The 21,892-nt window shown below is 40.1% G+C and overlaps 1 protein-coding gene across 3 annotated transcripts in view; it reads right to left on the reverse strand.

The window, feature by feature from the left end:
- The window catches only part of SIMC1 (SUMO interacting motifs containing 1), a 68,322-nt gene extending 64,212 nt beyond the window's left edge, over nucleotides 1-4,110 (reverse strand). For 2 of the 3 annotated variants that reach the window (XM_065941444.1, XM_065941443.1), the window contains exon 1: nucleotides 3,900-4,110. In XM_065941444.1, coding sequence (XP_065797516.1) covers nucleotides 3,900-4,028 — 129 coding nt within the window. In that variant the 5' untranslated portion in view covers nucleotides 4,029-4,110. Of the gene's footprint in view, nucleotides 1-880; nucleotides 920-3,899 lie in introns of all 3 variants that reach the window. The other variant, XM_065941442.1, reaches the window with a different exon arrangement.
- Between the last annotated feature and the right edge of the window lie 17,782 nt (nucleotides 4,111-21,892).

The raw sequence follows: 21,892 nt of genomic DNA on the forward strand, positions 1-21,892 counted from the left end.
CCCTGCTTAAGAGCCTTCAAAGATTTCTTATTACATAAGAATAAAACCCAAATTGCTTATCGTGGGCTACAGGCCTTATACAGTCTAGTCCACCTATTTCCCATCACTTCCAACTCTGTCTGTCACCTACATTCTAGCCCCACTGGCCTTTTGATTCCTTCAATTAGTCATGCTCCTTCTTACTTACAATCTTTGCTTTTGCTACACCCTTTGCTGTTACTTTATTCCCCAAGATCTTCTCATAACAAATCTGTCATTTTGGTCTCAGATCAAATATTAACTCTTCAGAGAGGCCTTCTTTGAAGACGCAATCTAACATTCCCAAACCCACCCAAATTGTTCTCTATTATATTGTTCACTTATTTTTTAGTTTATTGCTGTTTCCCCACTAGAACACAGGTTCATTGTCACCTTGTTCACCTTTGGTACCCATAGGCAGAGCATGTGCTCAACAAGTGTTTAATGAGAGAACAAATCACTACCTACAACCAAAGGAAAAAATTAAAACCATGACAGCTCACAGAATCTAGCTATCAGACCAGCAAATACTGAAGAACCGAAAATGTCTTACTTTTCTTTCTAACACTCTGTGTTAGACACCAAGGTGATTGTTTACTCTTTGTCTCCCTCTGACTAACATGAAATCTCCACAAAAACAGGAACTTGGTTTGGTATTTTTAGCTGTAATCTTAGCAACTGTATGCCAACAAGAGTGTCTGGCACATAATAAGTGTTCCATAATTATTTACATATTCAGTAAATTGATGATATCTAGGGGTGAGTAGGTAGTAGAGAAAGGGGTATGGTGAGAATATAATTGGTGTACAATTTCTGTAGGAAATTTGACAATATACATTGAAAGTCCCCAAAGAGGGCATACCTTTAGACTCAGCAATCTCACTTCTAAGAGGAACTTATCCTAAACAAACAAATGAACAAAGGTACAAAGATTACTTATTAGGAAATTTCTGACTTGTTTTATAATAGAGAAAGTTTAGAAATGGCAGCATAATACCCATTTACAGGAAAAGGTACATGTAATTATAAATCTGTACAATGAAATACATTATAAATATTGGTGAAAATGTATATTTGTTGATGTAGAAAAGTATATTAAGACAAAGGCAAACAAAAAAAACAAGTACAGCAAGATTTCATATTTGCAAAAACACAGTGGGAGACACATGGGTATATATGAGCGCACACTGGCACTCACAAAGAACGGTTTAGGCAGGCATACTTCAAAATGTTATCATTGGTTATCTTTGCAAGGTGAGATTAAGGGCAATTTAAATTTTCTTTTGTATACATTTCTCAATCTTTGTAATTAGGCCAACCAAAATTAGCTGAACATGTTCTGCTTTTATAAGTGTGTGGCGGGGGAGGGGAGAGGGAGAAGCAATAAATATAAAAAACACAAACATATTTCATCAACTTACTGAAGTCTAAAGCCCAGGTTAAGAGCCAGAAGTTCAGAAACATCAACTTCAGCATTGGAGGTGGCTTTCTGATTTCCTGAATTCAAGAAAGTTGTTTCCCCTCAGTCAATATTTGCAAAAAAGAAAAAAAAAAATCACAAAACTTCTTTCTTTTATTTCATTGCTTGCCAAGACTGAGAAAACAGCATAAAGTGTAGCAAAAGCTATCATTTATGCTGGGCACTGTCCTTGCATCGTTTCATTAAAAGCCTTCTAAGGGTCCTGCCTGGTAGGTATTAATGTTCTCAAATGCAGACGCTGAAAGAGACAACAGAACTTGCCAAAGCTCCCAGAGCTATTGGGCGGATTGGGAAGTAGAGTTGGGATTTAAACAGAGGTTTCTCTGACCTCAGGGCCTTGAGGAAAAGCTGGACAAAGGTTCTTTAGGCTTTATAACCTTGAGAGTCTCTTAATGCCTCTGATATTTTGTGTGGTTATCCTACCACCCTTATAAACTTGCAAGAAGGATAAAAGGAGAACCAGCCAGGAGTTCTGAGAAAGATGGAGGAAATATCTGGAGAAGCGAGATTTACATTGGGTGCTACTCTGGAACGTGCCTTTCATGTCCCTTCAGTTCTATTGGCTCCAACTCAAAATGTTTGATTGAGTGGTCACAGAGGAGGAGGGGAAGTTTTTGAGCACCCCTATGTATGTGCAAGAAGGGTTATAGCACATACCACAGACTTGGCTAAGGATGACATCTGGGCACTTGAAGAAGGAAGCCGGCCCAGGATGATGGGAGGTGGACACTCCTTGGGAGGAAAAAGCAAAGCTGGTAGGAAGTACAAAGTTAAAAGGGGACTGAGAGAAGGAGGAGGAGGGAAGAGGAAGAATTAGGAGAGGCAGTTGAGGGTTATTCTGCAGTACTTTTTTCTTCCACCTTTTTTCTTTCTATATTCTTTCCCTTGATTTTCTCAAACATAATTAGGCCTTCAGTGCTTCCTTCTATTTAGATGATTACCAAATCTCTCCAATCCTGACTGTTCTCCAGAGTTCAAGTCCTCTGAGGTCCAAAGTGAATGCAGCATTTCTGCCACTTCAAGCCTGCTTCTGTTACATTCACTCTCACCATCAAACAAACGTCTGTCTGAAATGCTCTCTCCCCCATTCCATCAATCATTCTTTCATCCAACAAATATATCTAGTATGTCCCCCACACTGTACTAGGGACATCCAGTCACTTTTACCTTGAAAATCTCTTGTCTGTCCATCTCTTCTAAATTCTTTACTGAAAGTTATAGAGAATTCCTCTTGCTTGAACCATGGCAGCACAGCAGTATAAGTTAATTGGTTTTGCATGCCATTCATTCTTATAGTGACCTCCTAGATTTAACACTATAACTGAAACAGAAGTGGCTCACAGTGGAGAATTAGGGACTAAACACTCTGGGAAGCGGATTGGAGGAGCAGAAGCTGGACTTGTCTTGCTGAAATATTTACATAGAAAGAAAGGCGTTTACAAATAACATCAGCGTGACAATTCTGTTATTTTTGGGGCGTAGCTTTAGGAGGCTGGGAAGACTGTTGGAAGTCTGATGTTGAGAGTCTCCTGATACCGAGAAAGCCCCGCCCACCTCCCATCCCTTGAGTATTCTATAGCTACTTGTTGATTTTATCACCTATGACAGAAGCCAGGAATGCTGAGTTCTTCATCGCATCCCCAGCTCTTAGTATACCTGGCCCATAGTAGGGGCTCAATAAATATCTGTGGAGGATTCTAGAAAGGCAGGGACCACAGATGTTTTATCCACCACTTTAGGCAGAAGGACAAAGACTAACCAGCCCGTGGGGTAAAGAAACTGTGGATGTTTCCCTCCCTATTCCTTTAGAGCTTGGTAAATGTTTGCGAAGCGCCATAAACCGCCCTCCCGCACAACTCCAAAACCCGGCCCCTCGCTCGACTGCCAGGCCCTGGAGTTTGGCCACCGTCTGGCCCAGGCCCCAGGTTCCCTCCCTCCCCGCCCGGGCTCCTGTTACCTCCCTGCACACATCTGTACACACCACAGGCCAAACAATTACGCGCTCCCGCACGCCCGCCTCGAGGTCCGGGTCTCCCCAGAGGACCCCGTGTGTCCCCGCCCCCCGCCCAAGGCTCTGGGCAGCCCGCGGCCTGGCCTGAGGACCGCCGCCGGCTGTGGGCTCCAGCGGCCCCCGCACCTGGCGCGCCAGGACCTCGTCCATGTGCTCGGCGGCCACTCTCCAGCCTCAGCCGCTCTCGGGCTTGAGCGCGGAGCCCGGGAGGCCCCGCGTTTCGACCCGGGGCCCGCCGCGCTCCTCGGGGCGGGACACACCGGGAAGGCGGGAAGCGGCTGCAGCCGTGAGGCGCCCGGGGGCGGGCGGCGGAGCCGCGGAAAGCAGCGGGCTGGGCCGAGGGCTGTGCGAGCGGCGGCGAGCTCGGCGAGCGGCGGCTTGCTCACTCACCACAGTTCGGCGAGGCAGCGAGCCGGGGGTCCGGGACAGGGCCCGGCGGAGCCTCCGCGCCCGGCCCGAGCGGGTCCCCCCGGAGCTCTCCGAGTCGCTGTCGTCCGAGATCACGATGAAGTCCTCCATGGCTGCGGGACCGGCCGAGACAGCGCGCGGGCGACCAGCGACCCAGGCGCCAGCGACTTCGGTTCCTGCTGCTGCGGTGGGGGCGGACGGCGGCCAGAGCGATCAGCCCGCCGGCCCCGCCCCTTCCCGCCCCGCCGGCCCCGCCCCCTGCCCTCCGGGGCCCGCCCCCTGGCGGCGGGCGACGGTGTCAGGCCGCCGTCACGGTACTTGGCAGTGGCCCTGGTCCTCCCTTCGCGAGGAGTAAAGGGAGAGAGGGGAAAGATCAAGTCGCAGCCGGCTTGGGCTGGTGTTGGGGCCGGTCGTGCGGGACGCTGAGGCTGTGAGGGCTTTCCCCGCTGCTTCCAACTGGCTCCAGTGTGAAGTGAGGTGTGAACAGGCCTTTCTGACCGCCGTAAGGGCTTCAACGGACTCACCCGGAGAGGCCCTTTGAGGATGGGACCCAGGCTTGGCCTGGCGGGGTGCGGTTTGGTGGGGGTGCTGACTGAGGGTGGGTGAGCTGGCCTTTGGTTGAGTAGGCGGAGAAAGGCCCCCTTCTTTGTGCATACATGCAGGCCCGTCTGTAGGATCACTTCCCAGAAGTGGACTTACAGAGTCCAAGGCGCTGTTGCTGTTCTTTCGATAAGTGAGGCAGAATACTAAGTTGTACCAATTTGCGAGTTTCACCAACAATCTGTGTCACTCAGGAATTTAAACTGAGATTTAGAGATTTGTTCAGTTGATAGCAGGATCAAAGATTGGGAAAAAATGCCCACAGGGAAGCAGTGAAGGAGCAGACATTGTGAATAGTTAGATGTGATGAAGAGCAAAAAAGATAACCCAGTGGAAGGAGCAGTGGTCAGTAGTTGGTATAGGATAGGAATTGTGTTACAGTGAATGTGGGGTATTGACCCAATCTTGCTGCTCAGCCTCTTGCAATTTGGCAACATGTTATTAACAGATCCAAAGGAAAATGAGTTTTTCAGAAAGGGGATTGGTTCCTAAAGGAGTGGCTATCAGGTGCTATCTAAGCACCGTCTAGAGCAGCGATTCTCAAACCTTAGTGAGGATTAGAATCACCCAAGAGGCTTGTTCGGAGAAGGCAATGGCAACCCACTCCAGTGTTCTTGCCTGGAGAATCCCAGGGACAGCGGAGCCTGGTGGGCTGCCGTCTGTGGGGTTGCACAGAGTCAGACACGACTGAAGTGACCTAGCAGCAGCAGCAAGAGGCTTATTAAAACAGACTCCTGGACCTCGCCCCAGATTTTCTGACTTAGTAGGTATGAGATGGGGCCGCCTAAATTCATTTTTAACAAGATCCCAGGTGATGTTAATGCTGCTATTGTGGGGACCACTGCATCAAAAACCCACAGGTCAATGGCCAACAGATTTCAGATGTTCTGGTGGTATGTTTGAAGTCATCCTTGTGAAGGGATTCATTAAATTTTTTATCTTCACCAAATGCCATTAAACATTTAGTTTAACTTCTTTTCTGTGTTTCTGTGACTTGCAACTCTGTTACCACTTCCTTTGATTCTCCTTAACTGACTTAAGTAGTAAGTCCTCTAACTTACTCCTTACATCATGACCTTTGTGTACTCCCCCTACACAATCTCAACCATTTCCATGCTTTAATGATACTTTTCATGGTGGTTACTCCCATATGTTTATCTTCAGCCCAGCCCTGTCTTCAGAGTTCCTGATGTATATATCCAAATGTCTGTTGAAGCTCACAGGCGTCTCAAGTTGAGTATGTCCAAAAGTGAACTCAAAAATACCTGTCCCCCTACCCTGTTCTCCAAAAATAAAGCCTGTTTCTTCTCTGTGTTCCCTCCTTCAGGGACTGGTGGTACCACCAGCCAGTAATTGCTCAAGTCAGAAATCTGAGCTTTATGCTCTCAACAAATCCTGTCTCTTTTACCCCCTAAATAATTCTTGCACTCACTTGCATCTTTAGGTTTCTCCCCTTAGCTCTTGGTCCTGCTAAGTAGGGATGAGAAGGGAGAAAGAGTATTCTCTGCAAGACTGTCTATGAAGAGTTGTCTGCTCTTTTTCTTCTGGTTTTTGCTACTTTAGTAAGGGTTCTCCCAGTATGTCAGGAGCCCAGATGCCAGCTCTCTTACTTGAACTGGGAACACCCTTGCTTTCTAGGGCCTCCCCTGTGCACTCTCTAAGGTAGGAGAGGTCAGTCTCAACTCTTTCTCCCAGACATCCCCATCCCTGCCAGGGGTAGTCTCACATACAGCCTTTTGTTGTTGGGAGATCCTTGTCTAGAGGAGCTTCTTGGGGAGTGATAGCAAGGGACTGAAGCCTTGGCCATCTTCTATGCTCTCCAGTTGACTCATGCATGGAGAATTTACATGTGTAACTCAAAGAGGAAAGGAATGCAGGCAACTCCCATCTTGGTGCCCTTCTGTCAGCATCAACTCGCTCTCTCCCCCCTTCCTCTACCACAAAGGTTATCAGGGACTTGTCGAGGCAATAGTTCAGTGACTTTGAGACAAGGTCTCATCTTGGGGAGTAGAGAGAGTAGTTTATTGCACTTTAAACTTGTGGGAAGGGATTGGAGAACAAGATGAATGACTTGCATCTTCTTTAGCTAGGGAAAAGCAAATGGATGGTTGCTATCTATAATAAGTGATTTTCATTCATGGATATATGAACTAATTGGAAAAAATTCGAATATCTACCTCTGTTGCAGAAAATATGATAAAGTGATTAATATTAGTAGCTGACTTTTAAGCATATAAATAGTGATAAGACTTTAGGGGTACAGCAGTGTTCTGATTGTATGTAGCTTTCTCATCATCCATCCTGCCTGAAACTCAAGAAATACAGAATCCTTGGTTATATAATGTGAGTACACTTGCAAAGTTCCTTGTCCTTAGCTGGCAACCTAGATGGATGAATACTGGCCCTGAAGTTGCCTTTCTTAAAACCATAAGTAGCGTCACTTATGTTTTCTTGGCCATCCTGGATCGTTCTAGAAGTATGCTGTTTACTCAAGACTTCCAAATTTATGATGATGTCTTTTTCAGAAATCAGTATGTATGTGTGTTTTTCTTTTTCTTCTTGGTGGTTTATTTTTTCCAGATTTAATGAGATATAGTTGACATATAGCATTGTGTAAGTTTTAAATGTGTGATGTTTTTATGTATGTATATGTTGAGAAGTGTTTGGCACAATAAGGTTTAGTTAATGCTTCTTTTCCCAGGTAGCACTAGTGATGAAGAACCCACTTGCCAGTGCAGGAGACCTAAGAGATTTGGGTTCAACCTCTGGGTCAGGAAGATTCCCTGGAGGAGGACATGGCAAATCTACTCTATGCCCCACTCCATGTATTCTTGCCTGAAGAAACCCATGGAGAGAGGAGGCTGGCAGTCTATGGTCCATTGAGTCACAGAGAGTCAGAGACAAAGGACTTTTTTTTTTAACACACAGCACAGCACATCTTTTATGTCACATATGACATATGCTATACCGTGGATGAAAGTTGAGAAACCTATGCTAAATATAATAAGCCTGTCAAAAGGGACAAATATTTTATGATTCTACTAATATGAGTTACTTATAATAGGTAAATTCATAGAGACAGAAAAATTTTGGTTATCAAAGGTAGGGGGAAGGGAAATGGGGAGTTATTTAATGGGTGCAGAGTTTTTATTTGGGATGATGAATAAGTTCTAGAAATGGAAAGTGATAAAGTTTGTGTAATACTTTACACAAACTGTGTAAAGTGACTTTACTGTACTACTGAATTGTGCATTTAAAAATGGTTATAATATGAATTTTATATGTATTTTAACCACAACATATGAATACTTCCAGTTTACTAGAAAATCGAAACATTATAGATACAGTTAGAGCCCTCTTTGACCACTTCCTTCATCCTGATTCTAGTCAAACCTGTTCAGTGCTTCTGTGCTTACTTCTCTAGAGTTTTTTTTTTTTTTTTTTAACATTTATCTGTATTCATATGTACTTATCAAAATGCCATGTATTTTCAGCTTTATCCAAAAAACATATCTGCTTTAGTATGGAGATGTGAATCCATGGTTTGCAGTGAAAATGTTCTAAGCAGCAAGGCTACCTAGCTTATTAATGGAGACTTCTTTTTTTTTTTTTGATGGATATACATCTCTAAAATGTTTTTTTTTTTTTTTTCCAGTTTTCTTTTTTTTTGTTGTGGCAGGGTTAGTGCCTGCAGACCCACTTTTGTTTATGCTAAAGCTGGCCAGCTCAGATTTCACTCCTGCCCTAGGGAACACTCTGCTCTCCTTGCTGGATTCCAGGTATAGACTCCCAGTTTCGGGTCACTGCTCTCTTTTGCACAGGGCTGCTCTAGGAGGCAGTCTCTCAGTGTGTATAACTTTATTTAAATCATTTTCTTTTCCTTTTCCCATTTCTATTACAGCTTCTAGTTTGCAGAAATATCAAGTATATGTCAGAATTTATATTGAAAAATTGTTATCTTCTGTGTTCAAAGATGATGCATCCTCCTTCTGAGAAAATTAAGACAATTTAGAATGGTTGCAAAACAGAATGTATATGCACTTTGATAATCTTTCCAGACATTTCTTAGTGTAATTACCCACAGGTGCCAACACATAATTTTACATAAGTAGGATCATACTATGCACATTGTATTGCAATTAGCTTTTTTAAATTATAAAAAGAAATCTGTATAGTTTTCTGTGTCAGTGAATATATATACAAACCCATTTTTGACTTACAACAATACTTCTAAAAATAGAATGGGATTTGCTCTTATTCTATAGAAAAGCACAAAGAAGCAAACATTCTCCCAACCTTGAATGCCTACAGGGAGTAGTTTGTTAAGTTAAAAGAAACACATCTATGAGATTAGAAAATTCATGCTACAAAAAGTTCCCTTTTTGAGGGGTGGCTTCCCTTGTGGTTCAGCTGGTAAAGAGTCCACCTGCAACACAGGAGACCTGTGTTCGATCCCTGGGTTGGGAAGATCTCCTGCAGAAGGGAAAGGCTACCCACTCCAGTATTCTGGCCTGGAGAATTTCATGGACCAGATAGTCCATGGGGTTGCAAAGAGTTGGACACTACTGAGTGACTTTCACTTTCACAAAGTTATACAATAAAAAGTGAATGTTGAGAGCCACCCTCCCTTTCTTAGTTCATTTACCCAAGGCTAAAATGCCTTTCTTAGTTTCTTGGGAATCCTTCAAAGCATACAGAATTGTTTACATATTCTTATTTCTGTCTCTCTCTTTTTTTTCCTGTTTTTAACACAAAAGATCATAGTATACAGTTACTTACCTTGCTTTTATCATTTAATATTTTATAAGGTTAGTTCCCTATCAGGAAGTTATAAAATATAATATAATATAGTGTAATAGAATGTGCATGCATGCTACATCACTTTAGTTGTGTCCAACTCTTTGCAACCCTATGAACTGTAGCCTGCCAGGCTCCTCTGTCCATGGAATTCTCCAGGCAAGAATACTGGAGTGGGTTGCCATGCCTTCCTCCAGATCTTCCTGACCCAGGGATCAAACCTGCATCTCTTATATCTCCTATATTTGCAGGTGGGTATATATTTGCACTTGTGCCACCTGGGATGCCCATAATATAATATAATATAATATAATATAATATATAATAAATATATTTCTGGGCTGCTAAAAAAGTCATTTGTTGGAATGTGCCACAATTTATTTAATCAGTTTCCTATCATGGTAATTTTGACTGTTGCTAGAGTTTTCCTTGTTTGTTTATTGTGGGTTTTGATTTTACTGTTACAAATAACATTACAAGAATACTTATGTACTTATGTCACTGAGTCCAAGTTTGTTTTGCTGGCCACACAACAGGCCAATGAATCGGAGATGAGGTGTTGAGACAAAGAATGTGACTTTTTTGCATTCGTAATGAAAAGCAAGTCAAAGAAACGATTACAACATGGAGTCAGAATTGCTTCTTCTCTTCAACATTTATCTTAAGAAGTCTTGCCAGCATATCCACAGAGAGAATCCTAAGCAGTGAGGGCTGGGTTAAAGGATATATGTGTCTTACATTTTGAATGAAATTACCAAATTATTTTCCAGAAAGCTTGTACATTATTTTCCAGAAAGCCAACAAAAGTGTCTGAGGGCTTGTTTCCTAAAATTCCACAAGCATTGGTTATCAAAAGTTTTAGTTGTTGCCAAATCAAATACATTAAAATTAATATCTTGTTCTGATTTGCATTTACTATGTTATGAATGAAGTTGAGATACTTTAAGAATGTTCATTGGCCATTTGTGGTTTTTTCCTTGAAATGTTTATTCACTGTGTTTTTCTCCTGGGCTGTTCATCTTTTTCAATAGTTACCAGTAGAAGATGGCGGAGGAATAGGATGGGGAGACCACTTTCTCCCCCACAAATTCATCAAAAGAACATTTGAACACTGAGCAAATTCCACAAAACAACTTCTGAATGCTGGCAGAGGACATCAGGCACTCAGAAAGTCAGCCCATTATCTTCTAAAGGAGGTAGGACAAAATATAAAAGATAAAAAGAGAGACAAAAGAGTTAGGGACAGAGACCTGTCCTGGGAAGGGAGTCTTAAAAGAGGAGAAGTTTCCAAATACCAGGAAACCCTCTCATCGGCAGGTCTGTGGAGAGTTTTGGAATCTCAGAGGGCAGCATAACTGGGAGGAAAAATAAATAAATAAATAAATAAAACCCACAGATTATGTGTCTAATGGCAACTCCCAGCAGAGAAGTTGCCCAGATGTTTGCATCCACCACCAGCAAGCGGGGGCTGAACAGGGAGTTGGGGGCTGCATTGCTTGGGGTAAGGACCGAGCCTGAATGCCCTGAGGGCAATCTGAGGGAGCTAACATGAGATAGCAACCCAAACTGTGGGACAGCCAGAGAGAGAGGGAAAAAAAAAAAAGAGGAGAGAGAGAGAGAAAACTTTTCTGCAAAAATCTCTAACCTAAGGCACTGCCGGGTGGCTCACAGAACAAAGGACTGAGCGAATACCAGAGGAGAGCTAGCTGGCTGTGGACCGGCCCATCCCCCACCAGAGGCAGGGAGGCAGGCGGGAGGCAGCCAGAGCTGGAAAGGGGCAATCTCAGCTCCAGAGAGGCATCCTCTGCCAAACTGCGAGCAGGCTCCCAGTTGCTAACCAAGACTTCCCGGGATTCTGGATGGTTGGCATCCTCCGGGAGGGTCGCAGCCAGAGATCAGCTCCCCAGAAGAGACACACGGCACATCTGACGTGGCGCGCCCGCTGCGCACCCAGGAAACCCAGCGACTGGGATGGGGGAGGTGATAAGATGCACCACCCACCCGGGGAGTGTGTGCTGGCCAAGCACCTGGTCACCTGAGCTGCTTGGGCCTGTGAAGGGCACAAAATGTGACTTTGTGGAGTACCTGGGAACCTGAACCTGAGCAGCTTAGACCTGGGAAGTGCATGCAACCCAGGGCCCGCTTTAGACAGTTCCCCTGCAGAGCAACCTGGAACCTGAGCAGTGTAGACTGGGACAGCACACACGCCGTGAGCGAGGGCAAACCCAGTGTGGCCCAGGCACTGCGAGCACTTCCCACACATGCCAGTGAGATTTGTCTGCAGTGTTCCTCCCTCCCCACAGCATGACTGAACAAGCGAGCCTAAATAAGTGACAACCTTTGCCCCCTGTGTCAGTGCAGAAATTAGACACTGAAGAGACCTGCAAACAGAAGAAGCCAAAATAAACAAAGGGAACTGCTTTGGAAGTGAGAGGTACAACAGATTAAAACCCTGTAGTTAGCACCAACTACATTGGAAGGGGCCTATAGATCTTGAGAAGTATAAGCTGGAACAGGGAACTATCTGAAACTGAACTGACCCCACACTGCCCGCAACAGCTCCAGAAAAATTCCTAGATAGATTTTTACTATTATCATTTTTTAAATTAAAAAAAATTTTTTAAATTTTAAGTCCTCTATTACTCCTTTAATTTTCATTTTTACAACCTACTATTACCTTGCAAAAAAAAAAAAAGGTCCCTATTTTTAAAGTAAACTTCATGTATATTTTTTATAATTTTTGTGATTTTGTTTTGTTTTTTTAATATTGTATTTTTAAGAGTTTAACCTCTACTCTAGATTTTTAATCTTTGCTTTTTGGTATTTGTTATCAATTTTGTACCTTTAAGAATTCAATCTTCAGTACCCATCTTTACTTAGAAGTGTGATTACTGGCTTGATTTACTCTCTCCCCCTTTTGACTCTCCTTTTTCTCCCCCAGATCACCTCTATCTCCTCCCTCCCCCTTCTGTTCTCCCAACTCTGTGAATCTCTTTATGTATTCTGGGCTGTGAAGAGCACATAGGGAGTTGATTACTGGCTAGATTACTCTCTCCCCTTTTGATTCCTCCTCTTCTCTCCTTGGTCACCTCTATCTCCCTCCTTCCTCTTCTCTTCTCCATGTAACTCTGTGAGCCTATCTGGGTGTCCCTCACTGTGGAGAATCTTTTCACCATTAAACTAGATGTTTTATCACCAGTGCTGTATGGATGGAGAAATCTTGAGGCTACTGTAAGGATAAGACTGAAACCCAGAGGCAGGAGGCTTAAGTCCAAAACCTGAGAACACCAGAGACCTCCTGACTCCAGGGAACATTAACCGATAAGAGCTCATGCAAAAGCCTTCATACGTACACAGAAACCAAGCACCACCCAAGAGCCAACAAGTTCTAGAGCAAAACATGCCATGCAAATTCTCCAGCAACACAGTAACATAGCCCTGAGCTTCAATATACGGGCTGCCCCAAATCACACCAAACCCATAGACATCTCAAAACTCACTACTGGACACTTCATTGCAATCCAGAGAGAAGAAATTCAGTTCCACCCACCAGAACACTGACGCAAGCTTCCCTAACCAGGAAACCTTGACAAGCCACTCATCCAACCCCTCCCACAGTGAGGAACCTCCACAGTAAAGAGGAACCACAAACTGACAGAATACAGAAAGGTCACCCCAAACATAGCAATGTAAATAAGATGAAAAGGCAGAGAAATACTCAGCAGGTAAAGGAACATGATAAATGCCCACCAAACCAAACAAAAGAGGAGGAGATAGGGAGTCTACCTGAAAAAGAATTCAGAATAATGATAGTAAAAATGATCCAAAATCTTGAAAACAAAATGGAGTTACAGATAAATAGCCTGGAGACAAGGATTCAGAAGATGCAAGAAATGTTTAACAAGGACCTAGAAGAAATTTAAAAAGAGCCAATCAATAATGAATAATGCAATAAATGAGATCAGAAACATTCTGGAGGGAACCAACAGTAGAATAACAGAGGCAGAAGATAGGATAAGTGAGGTAGGGATAGAATGGTAAAAATAAATGAAGCAGAGAAGAAAAAAGAAAAAAGAATTGAAAGAAATGAGGGCAACAACCTCAGAGACCTCTGGAACAATGTTAAATGCCCCAACATTTGAATCATAGAAGTTCCAGAAGAAGAAGACAAAAAGAAAGGCCATGAGAAAATACTTGAGGAGATAATAGTTGAAAATTTCCCTAAAATGGGGAAGTAAATAATCACCCAAGGCCAAGAAACCCAGAGAGTCCCAAACAGGATAAACCCAAGGCAAAATACCCCAAGATACATATTAATCAAATTAACAAAGAGCAAATATTAAAAGCGGCAAGGGAGAAACAACAAATAACACACAAAGGAGTTCCCATAAGGATAACAGTTGATCTATCAATAGAAACTCTTCAGACCAGAAAGGAATGGCAGGACTTACTTAAAGTGATGAAAAGAAAAAAACCTAAAACCCAGATTACTGTATCCAGCAAGGATCTCATTCAAATATGAAGGAGAAATCAAAAGCTTTACAGACAAGGAAAAGCTGAGAGAATTCAGTACCACCAAACCAGCTCTTCAACAAATGCTAAAGGATGTTCTCTAGACAGGAAACACAGAAATGTTGTATAAACGCGAACCCAACAACAAAGTAAATGGCAACGGGACCATACCTATCAATAATTACCTTAAATGTAAATGGGTTGAATGCCCCAACCAAAAGACAAAGACTGACTGAATGGATACAAAAACAAGACCCCTATATATGCTGTCTACAAGAGACCCACCTCAAAACAAGGGACACATACAGACTGAAAGTGAAGGGTTGGAAAAAGATATTTCATGCAAGTGGAGACCAAAAGAAAACAGGAGTCACAATACTCCTATCAGATAAAATAGACTTTGAAATAAAGGCTGTGAAAAGAGACAAAGATGGACACTACATAATGATCAAAGGATCAATCCAAGAAGAAGATATAACAATTATAAATATATATGCACCCAACATAGGATTACTGCAATATGTAAGGTAAATGCTAACAAGTATAAAAGGGGAAATTAATAATAACACAATAATAGTGGGAGACTTTAATACCCCAGTCACACCTATGGATAAATCAACCAAACAGAAAATTAACAAGGAAACACAAGCTTTAAATGATACAATGAACCAGTTAGACCTAATTGATATCTATAGGACATTTCACCCCAAAACAATGAATTTCACCTTTTTCTCAAGTGCACACAGAACCTTCTCCAGGATAGATCACATCCTGGCCCATAAATCTAGCCTTGGTAAATTAAAAAAAATTGAAATCATTCCAAGCATCTTTTCTGACCACAATGCAGTAAGATTAGATGTCAATTACAGGAGAAAAACTATTAAAAATTCCAACATATGGAGGCTAAACAACACACTTCTGAATAACCAACAAATCACCGAAGAAATAAAAAAAGAAATCAAAATATGATTAGAAATGAATGAAAATGAAAAGACAATAACCCAAAACCTATGGAACACGGTAAAAGCAGTGCTAAGGGGAAAATTCATAGCAATACAGGCTTACCTCAAGAAACAAGAAAAGTCAAATAAATAACCTAACTCTACACCTAAAGCAACTAGAAAAGGAAATGAAGAACCCCAGGGTTAGTAGAAGGAAAGAAATCTTAAAAATCAGGGTAGAAATAAATGCAAAAGAAACAAAAGAGACCATAGCAAAAATCAGTGAAGGTAAAAGCTGGTTCTTTGAGAAGATAAATAAAACTGATGGACCATTAGCCAGACTCATCAAGAAACAAAGGGAGAAGAATCAAATCAACAAAATTAGAAATGAAAATGGAGAAATCACAACAGACAACACAGAAATACAATGGATCATAAAAGACTACTATCAGCAACTGTATGCCAACAAAATGGACAACTTGGAAGAAATGAACAAATTCTTAGAAAAGTATAACTTTCCAAAACTGAACCAGGAAGAAATAGAAAATCTTAACAGACCCATCACAAGCCTAGAAATCAAAACTGTAATCAGAAATCTTCCAGCAAACAAAAGCCCAGGACCAGATGGCTTCACAGCTGAATACCAAAAATTTAGAGAAGAGCTAACATCTATCCTACTCAACTCTTCCAGAAAATTGCAGAGGAAGGTAAACTTCCAAACTCATTCTATGAGGCCACCATCACCCTAATACAAAACCAGACAACGATGCCACAGAAAAAAAGAAAACTACAGGCCAATATCACTGATGAACATAGATGCAAAATCCTTAACAAAATTCTAGCAAACAGAATCCAACAACATATTAAAAAAATCATACATCATAACCAAGTGGGCTTTATGCCAGGGATGCAAGGATTCTTTAATATCCACAAATCAATCAATGTAATACACCACATTAACAAATTGAAAGATAAAAACCATATGATTATCTCAATAGATGCAGAGAAAGCCTTTGACAAAATTCAACAACGATTTATGATATAAACCCTCCAGAAAGCAGGAATAGAAGGAACATACCTCAACATAATAAAAGCTATATATGACAAACCCACAACAAACATTATCCTCAATGGTGAAAAATTGAATGCATTTCCCCTAAAGTCAGGAACAAGACAAGGGTGCCCACTATCACCACTACTATTCAACATAGTTTTGGAAGTTTTAGCCACAGCAATCAGAGCAGAAAAAGAAATAAAAAGAATCCAGATTGGAAAAGAAGAATTAAAACTCTCACTGTTTGCAGATGACATGATCCTCTACATAAAAAACCCTAAAGATTCCACCAGAAAATTGCTAGAGCTAATCAATGAATATAGTAAAGTTGCAGGATATAAAATTAACACACAGAAATCCCTTACATTCCTATACACTAACAATGAGAAAACAGAAAGAGAAATTAAGGAAACAATTCCATTCACCATTGCAATGAAAAGAATAAAATACTGAGGAATATATCTACCTAAAGAAACAAAAGACCTATATATAGAAAACTATAAAACGCTGATGAAAGAAATCAAAGAGGACACAAATAGATGGAGAAATATACCATGTTCTTGGATTGGAAGAATCAATACAGTGAAAATGAGTATACTACCCAAAGCAATCTATAGATTCAATGCAATCCCTATCAAGCTACCAACAGTATTTTTCACAGAACTGGAACAAATAATTTCACAATTTGTATGGAAATACAAAAAACCTCAAATAGCCAAAGCAATCTTGAGAAAGAAGAATGGAACTGGAGGAATCAAACTGCCTGACTCAGGCTACACTACAAAGCTACAGTCATCAAGACAGTATGGTACTGGCACAAAGAAAGAAATGGAGATCAATGGAACAAAATAGAAAGCCCAGAGATAAATCCATGCACCCATGGACATCTTATCTTTGACAAAGGAGGCAAGAATATACAATGGAGAAAAGACAATTACTTTAACAAGTCATGCTGAGAAAACTGGTCAACCACTTGTGAAAGAATGAATAGAACACTTTCTAACACAGTACACAAAAATAATCTCAAAATGGATTAAAGATTTAAACATAAGACCAGAAACTATAAATATCCTAGAGGAAAACATAGGCAAAACACTCTCCGACATAAATCACAGCAGGATCCTCTATGACCCACCTCCCAGAGTAATGGAAATAAAAGCAAAAATAGACAAATGGGGTCTAATTAAACTTAAAAGCTTTTGCACAATGAAGGAAACTATAAGCAAGGTGAAAAGAGAGCCTTCAGAATGGGAGAAAATAATAGCAAATGAAACAACTGACAAAGAATTAATCTCAAAAATATACAAGCAACTCCTGTAGCTCAGTTCCAGAAAAATAAACAACCCAATCAAAAAATAGGCCAAAGAAGTAAACAGAAATTTCTCCAAAGAAGACATAGAGATGGCTAACAAACACACGAAAAGATGCTCAACATCACTCATTATCAGAGAAATGCAAGTCAAAGCCACAATGAGGTACCATCTCACACCAGTGAGAATGGCTGCTATCCAAAAGTCTACAAATAATAAATGCTGGAGAAGGTGTGAAGAAAAGGGAACCCTCTTACACTGTTGGGAATGCAAACTAGTACAGCCACTATGGAGAACAGTGTCGAGATTACTTAAAAAACTGGAAATAGAACTGCCATATGACCCAGCAATCCCACTCCTGGGCATACACAGCGAGGAAACCAGATCTGAAAGAGACATGTGCACCACAATGTTCATCACAGCACTGTTTATAATAGCCAGGAAGTGAAAGCAACCTAGATGTCCATCAGCAGGCAAATGGATAAGAAAGTTGTGGTACATATACACAATGGAATATTACTCAGCCATTAAAAAGAATATATTTGAATCAGTTCTAATGAGGTGGATGAAACTGGAGCCTATTATACAGAGTGAAGCAAGTCAGAAAGAAAAACACCAATACAGTATACTAATGCATACATGTGGAATTTAGAAAGATGGTAATGATAACCCTATAAGCGAGATAGCAAAAGAGGCACACATGTATAGAACAGTCTTTTGGACTCTGGGAGAAGGTAAGGGTGGGATGATTTGAAAGAATAGCATTGAAACATGTATATTATTATATGTGAAACAGATTGCCAGTCCAGGTTTGATGCATGAGACAGGGTGCTCAGGGCTGGTGCCCTGGGATGACCCAGAGGGATGGGATGGGGAGGGAGGTGGGAGGGGGGTTCAGGATGGGGACACATGTACACCCATGGCTGATTCATGTCAATGTATGACAAAAACCACTACAATATTGTAAAATATTTAGCCTCCAATTAAAATAAATTAAAAAAAAGAAATGCTGCTAATATAAAAAATTTTTTAAAAAGTTACCAGTAGAATTTGTATGAATACCTAAGGCTTATTAAGCAAAGGATTACATTATTTTATAATTTATTCAACTACCTAATAATGAACACTTAGGTCATTTACAACATCATACTGCAGTTTTGAACATTCTTATACTGACATAATTATCTGTACCAAATATCCCTTTAAGTTAGATTTTTAGAAATGAAATTCCTTATTTACAGCCAAAATATTTGTCAAAATTTTCAAAACACCATTGTTTGATGGGGGAAAGTTACACGTGGAGAAAAGAAGAGGAATGAAATAATCTCTCGTAAGTGTGAGGCTCATCACCTCTAAATCAGAGCTGAACTATTAGTCTAATTGATGGTGTTATCATCCGCATTGCTTTCATTAGTGAGCTTCTGAAAAATCCCAAATCTCCTTCTCTATTTGTGTTCTCTATTTACAGTCCTCCCAGGAGTCTATAAATTCTATGGAGAGAAAAAGAAAAAAGCTATAGCTTTTATAGCTATTATAATAGCTTTGTAATTTTAAATTGAATAATAATGTTTAAAAATTGTATGTACATTCTGAATCATTTTATGGCCATGCAGTTTTTATGTTGACTTTACATTTCTGTTTACAATTGTCTGCGTTGGTACATACTGTTTGAAGGCACATTTAGCATTGTGGCAGTTTATGAATTTAAACTGAATAGAGAGAAGTAGTGGGAGAATTAAGTCAGTTACCTATGGCACTGGTGGACTCCTGCGGAAGCAGAGTTCAAAAGAAACTTTGCACAAAGCAACCCATTAGATTAGAAGAATGCAGGAGACTATTTGGTGGAGGATGAATTACTTAAATCCTGTCTTTGTACCTAACATGTTAATTAATGATAAGTGTGGTAGAAAATATAAAGTGAAGAAACTTTACATTTCTGATTTGAATAATAACTGGATTAGAATACCAATTTAGGCCAAATTGTATTAATAACCACAGTGCCAGCCTCAGTTTTATAGGAGTTATGGGGATTTTTAATTTTAACTGCATTAAACTAGTATTCTGAGATTGCTTGAGTGGGCTGCCTTGGGTTAGTAAAGAATGAAGTTATTAACACCATTTCATACAACATAAATATCTGAACAGATGTTTTCTGCATTTGTATTATTGACAGACAAAATCAAGTGGGCAAAAATTGGTTTGTTCTCATTATTGATCAAATATGGATTTATTTGATTATTATGAGGATATATATGCATACATACACATGAAGCATTAATCTGATTTTCTTTTTTCCAGTGTTACTTACTTGACAAAAACTCCAAGATGAAAATCTATGACTTCAATTAAGTTTTCCTTTGTCCTCGTTACCACTACATTCAGTTTTACATACTTATTTGTAATGTTATTATTACTAGAATTTTGATTCATACATTTTATTTAACATGTACCATAAATAGTTTTCCATATTTTAATCTGATTTTATTCTTATTTTCTTTTGCCTATGCACTCTTGACAATCATCATGTAAGCTATGTCATTTACCCAGGTATATGAGCCCACACAGTTTTCTCCATAACCATGTAAACATCTAATATATATCTATATATAGAGATATGGATATGTACAAATAAATATATAAAATATATGGAAGATTGTGAGTTTATCATTTGGTTTTACAAAAGTGAGATCATAAAATCATAAACCATGTACATTTCTTAGTTATATCCTTTCTTACCTAATTTATCAAGGTAGTCTGCCAGAGTAGGAGCTGTAGATTCAACTTGACTTTTTAAAATATAGTTATCTATATAAAACATAGTTATATATATATATTATATATATATGAAATATATATATAATATATATATAAATATATAAAACATAGTTATCTATACTCCACATGGACGCATTCATTTACTCTTCTTCCATTGGTGAAAATTAAAGTTGTTTTCAAGTTTTTTGTCATTATAAATAATGCCACAATAGATATTCTCACAATTTCATCCTTAGATGGTTAGAACTGAAACTATTAGATCAAAGGAAATGTATACTTTTTGTTTTTAATATATAAGGCCATATTACTTTAAAAAGCTGTGTGTGGACCTTATTTAGATCTCAATTCACGCAAGCTATGAAAGTAAGCATGACATTTGTAAGATAATTGGAAATTCAAACACTGACTAGATATTTCATTAAATTGAGGAATTTTTGTTTTTTTTTATATGTGATAATGGTATAGCTACAAAATGAAATATTTATGGATGAAATACTTCAGAAAATTGCTGGAGGGAGAGAAGTGAATGAAAGGATGAATGAAATAAGAGTGGTCATGACTTGATAGTTGTTGAAGCTGGTATAATGGGAGTTCATTATATCATGATATTCTTTTTTATGTTTGAAATTCTCCACAATAAAAATTTTCAAAAATTTAACAAGTCATACTATATCTAGTGAGAAAACTTATTTCCATACATTTCCCTTAAAACTGAGTGTTATTTTTTCTTTTTTTGTAAATCTGATGTGTGAAAAAAAGGTGTTAGTTGCCGTCATTTGCATTTACTTTATTGTTAGATTTATCATCTCGAGAGAGTGTAAAGCTTCCTCACTGGCAGCTAGCATCTGGGCCGTGGTGTTCCCAAAGGAACTTACATAATACTTTCTAGAAGCTAGATAAGCTGTACACAAGGCCACTCTGACATATCTGGAACGAGAGAGACAAGACCACTTTGCAACCATAGAAACAATGAAACATCCCCCACTCTGCCTAGCCTGAGTGACAGCTGCTCTTTTACCAAGGACAACTTTAGCCTTGCTTTAATGCTACTTACTAGATAAAAATGATGAACCTATCCAGCTACAAAATTGCCCCAGTTTCTTGACAACCTTCAATCCATAACTGGTCTCCACTTCTTTAACTTTTCTGGAATAACCCAGCACAAGTGCAAGTTCTGTGAGAAGCCCCTTCCAATCCTCTTGTTGAACCCTATAGTTCCTCTGGAGAATTTTCTCCCTTGTGGCAGCGAGGTAAAGAAACCTTTTCTTTTTTTTTTTTTAAACTACGGATATGGCGGTAAAAATCCACCTGCAATGTGGGAGACCTGGGTTCGATCCCTGGGTTGGGAAGATTCCCTGGAGGAGGGCATGGTGGCAGCCCACTCCAGTTTTCTTGCCTGGAGAATCCCCATGGACAGAGGAGCCTGGCGAGTTACAGTCCATGGGGTCTCAAAGAGTCGGACTTGACTGAGCAACTAACCACAGTGCAGCACATGTTCCTGAAGGTCTTTGGTCAGTGGTCTTTAAAACAATCTTTGCAAAGTGTATCGTCCATTTGAATTTCCTCTTCTGTGGAACATTATCCCAGTTTAGTGGGTAGTTCTGAAATTTTCCCTTTTGTTTTAGAGTCAGTCCCATTGATAACCCTACGACCTGTATGTATTTCTTTTTAGTCAGAAGGGGCAAAAGATAAGGATTCTTACTCAGGTTGGATCATTCCAGGTTTGATGGCAAGAATTTTCAGGATCTTATTAATTCATCAGGAAGGCTGATGAGAGATGAGGTTGAAAGTAGGAGCTCAGCTAAGTTGGACTTCTCTATTTGCTGCAGACAATTCTGGTTATTTTCTTGGCCACCAATCTTATTTGGCCAGTGTTGATGGAGTGTGTGTGTAAGGGTGTGTGTGTGTGTGTGTGTACCATTTATTGCTTGTTTCATTAGGTATTGAAAGAGAAAATTTATCATCGTAACTGAGAAGTCTAATGTT

The sequence above is a fragment of the Muntiacus reevesi genome, chromosome 7 (assembly GCF_963930625.1).
Source record: "Muntiacus reevesi chromosome 7, mMunRee1.1, whole genome shotgun sequence".
NCBI lineage: Eukaryota > Metazoa > Chordata > Mammalia > Artiodactyla > Cervidae > Muntiacus > Muntiacus reevesi.